General features: G+C 38.5%; 1 protein-coding gene across 1 annotated transcript; it reads left to right on the forward strand.

Moving 5' to 3' along the window:
• The first annotated feature begins 359 nt into the window (after positions 1–359).
• Positions 360–2,101, forward strand: LOC117282655 (oocyte zinc finger protein XlCOF10-like). Its single transcript, XM_033753195.1, has 2 exons — positions 360–500; positions 1,808–2,101. Exons 1-2 carry the CDS (start codon positions 360–362, stop codon positions 1,940–1,942), a joined length of 276 nt encoding a protein of 91 aa, XP_033609086.1. The 3' UTR covers positions 1,943–2,101.
• The last annotated feature ends 1,887 nt before the right edge of the window (positions 2,102–3,988 follow it).

Raw genomic sequence — 3,988 nt, forward strand, 5'->3', positions numbered from 1 at the left:
CTATTTTGTTCTTTAATCATTTTTGTTTATTTCCATATACCCGAACTAACTTTGAAACTAGCCACTGTGCTGTTAAGTTTGCACTTAAATAAACACGAAATGAATTGAATTATTATTGTTAGTATATGCTGCTCTCTTTGAAACTGAAATTCTCACATTGTGGCTTTGACTGTGTATGTTTGCTTCAGTATCTTTATTCATGATAACTGTCTAATTAATATACTCGTAGACTATCATTTTTGTATTTTGTTTTTAAATTATTTTGCGGAAAAGTACTAACAAGTAGACATCAATTGCCGGGCCACATGCTTTGGCACGAAGGAGTGACGATCTATACTTGTGATGTGCAGGACTGTAGGATGGCATTCAGAAGGAAAAGAGACCTGACGATTCATAAGAAAGCACACACTGGAGAGGAGCCATTTGAATGTAGCATTTGTAAGAAGTGCTTCTCCCGCAGAGAAGTTTTCAAGAGACATCTGAAAATTCACACTCGAAAGGTAAGTTCTATAGAGGAGAGTGAAGTCAGAATCAAGTGACAGTAAGAAGTGAGGCATCTCTTTCAATGGCAATGTGTATGTTCCATTTCGTTTATTCATGGGTCTCAAATAGAGAGATATTTGTCTTTGCATGACTTTCATACAACTGTCTTATCATAACAGTTCAATTCAGATTGGCCTCTTCATATCAGTATAACTAAGATCAAGCAGGTAATATCATTTGAGAATACCAAATGAACAACAAATTAAATTTACCCTGTTCTGCAGAAGAATTGACAAACGTCCCTGCTTTTTTTTAATATTGCAATCCCAGACGTATTATTTCGGATCTCAGTGTCTCCCTGTTGATTCATAAATTAATATCCAGATATGTTTACCGTTCTTATAAATTTTATCTAACGAATAATTAAGTGTATTGAACTATGGTGCTGTAAATTATGCGAAATGAAATAAGAAAACTCATGTAAGTGGCGTCCCCATTAAAGTTAAACGAGTTTCTGTAACTCTTCTGTTCTGCAATTCACCCGCACCGAAATCTGCCCTCGAGTGTGTTGTATTCCCACTCGGTGTTCAAGCTGCCCTTGTGAAAGTGTGCACAGGGGGCGCAGCCACGTTTCTCACTGAAAGCTCCAAAGGGATTTATTTAGCCACGGGCAAGTGGAAAGCTGATGCCTAAGGAGACTTCTAAATTTAAAGAATGATTCCGTTTGGAAACATAAATAGCGGGCTTCATAGACAAATTAGTAGCAATGATGATGCTTATAAAAGCGATGAGTTAAACAAAATAATTCGGTAAAGAAAGAGTGTAATATTGAGTAGGAACTTTGAAGTAAATTTTAAATTATTTCGAAAAGAAATTCTGAGTGCACCTTCTGTGCAATTAGAAGCATACTCGCTGTTCTTGTGGGAGGCAGGACATTCGAGCCATGCATATGGTGACGATTCTCTGCGCCACATGCTGCATGACGTTACTAGACGAACGCTGTATATGTTACATGAGTATATTGTTTTTCTTATTGCTAGTAGGGTGGGACTAAGTCCCTTGTACTGCGGCCACTTCTGGCATGTTGTACCACCCCAGATGATAGGTGAGGGTGATTGTGTAGCAATTTGTGGAATGAAGATTGACAAGGGAAACCGAAGTACTCGGAGAAACCTGCCCCATCGCCACTTTCTCCACCACAAAACGAAATTGACCAGCCCCGGGATCGAACCCGGGCCGCCGCGGTGGGAAGCCAGTGACTAACCGCTTGAGCTATGGCGCGGCCCATTACATGAGGGTAACGAGGGCATGTGTTCCTTTTCAGGGGACGCACTCAGGCACCACGGACGTACTTGCCACACAGGAGGGCGAATCAAGTGCGAACCAAGACAGGGAGGAAGGAGCAGAGAGCAGAGAGACAACGCAGCAAATGTGTATGTTTGGGCGGAGAGTGTACTGAGACAATTACATTTGTATAGCAGTGGCCGTGGAGAGTCTATAAACGGATGCATGAAGGTAGTAATACAGTTCTCGACACAGGGTATCCACCAGATATGTATCTGTCCCTAGACACTGTTCAAGTGCCGTCTGTGGTTTCCTGACGTAGAATAACAGAGAATGAAACGTAAGAGCAAGGATCCATGTTGAAACACATTAACTCAGGTTAACGGAGTTTAAAAATGCATACGAAATAATAAATATCAGAGCCTTGATATTTCTCCGATAATATTTAAACACCTAATCGTAACAAAGTATGGCGCTTTGGACGCTGGTATTATCGGCCGGTGTGTTACTTTGGAAAGCTCTTAAGAAGTTGGAAAAGCTGCGACATGCGGTTCTTGTACCTACATATATAGATACGTTTCCTTCCGTCCTGTGCAGTACACTGAGATGTTCTCAGGGAGACGTGGGACAATCAGTAATAAAAGTAGACGCTGAAATTTTGATAACGGGTTACGAGTGTGTCACATAAGATGTCAAAAACTAAAACATCGATTTTATTTGCATCGTGTATAATTACTCATTTTATTGATTATGTGACATAATATCCTTTAGATATACGTGTATTAAAATGGGTTAATTTTACAGGAGGGATAAGACATTTTTAAAATGTAACAGTGTTTTAAATATTTAATATTTTGAAAAATGGAAGTTGATATGTACATGATATATCTCATGTCCGAGGGAATGAATAAAATTGTGTGCTAGGAGAGTGAAAAAAATTCTTATCCGAGACAGTTCTTAACACGTAACTGAAACTTCATGTTCGATATATATATCAGCTAGTGTTTCGAATAGTTCCGAAAAAATTGTTATCTCTTCAATTTAGATCTCCTTAAGTTATTAGAGTCTATGAAATAGTGCCCTTTTATTCCAGAGGAACAGAGAAATCTGTAGCAGACTTCACGTGGAACTGTGTTTACGCTACTAAGCACAACAACAGCGAAATGCGGAAGCAAAACGGAAGCCAAATGCGCCTCACGATAGTAGAGTACACAAATTTCTGGAAGCTCCCGGGAATTATAATGATAAAAGTAATTCCTAAAATATATAGTCAACTGCACAGGTACCTGTTACGTGAGTTTTATGTGTTCTTAAAAAATCCTCTCCTCTTATAAATATTTGTGTCATTTACATATTTTGTATAAGTATAGGGTCCGCCCCAATTTCTAGGCTCAGGTTTACATATTCTTTAGATTTATAGACAAAACTACAGTAAACGTCGGCCAAAACGAAGAATACACGGTGCCTAAACCCAGAAGACAACTTTCTTCATTGTCATCGCCGTGAAAACCTCAAAACTTACAAAACTACAGTAGTTATAATTATTTTAAATATTTTATAACAGTTTGTTCACAAAATAAAACTGTTTCAAACGGACCCTGTTTGTTGTTACTCTGACTTGGAAAATGAATTCCATTCGTCGGGCACTTGGTCCAGTCGTCGAAAGTGAAAGGAACTGTATGAAAGAAGGATATGGCTTTATAGACGCATTTCAGTTTATAAAATGGAATTTCTTGCCGTTACAGATGACGAAAATACTCTTACCCATCAACGTTTTGCCGTCGAAGTTGATGAAAAATAATTGTTATATTTTAGTGTCCTGTTGCACTGATTCATGTCCATGATTTATGCTAACCGTCTTACAGTGCATTTAGTTTTCCACCTTCCTCTTCACTTTTACACTACATGTTTCAGCACTAATGTGCCATCGTCAGGTGTGTCTCTATGCACGTCAAACTACTGCACTGCATGTCATGATGTCCTCATTTTAAAATGACTAAAATCTGCATTCGTCATATATGACATAAAATTCTAAGTATTAAAACTTTCAGGATTCGTCATCCTATGTCGTATCTCAATACGCTAATCACGCCAATCCTCCTCTATGGGAGCATTCTTCCTACATTCATTTGTGTATTTTATTGTATTGCAGTACAACGCACCCAGTCAAAGGAGTAAGACACAATACAGAACACAATACACAAATGAATGTAGGAAGAAT

This window comes from Cryptotermes secundus, unplaced genomic scaffold, assembly GCF_002891405.2.
Source record: "Cryptotermes secundus unplaced genomic scaffold, Csec_1.0 scaffold412, whole genome shotgun sequence".
Lineage (NCBI taxonomy): Eukaryota > Metazoa > Arthropoda > Insecta > Blattodea > Kalotermitidae > Cryptotermes > Cryptotermes secundus.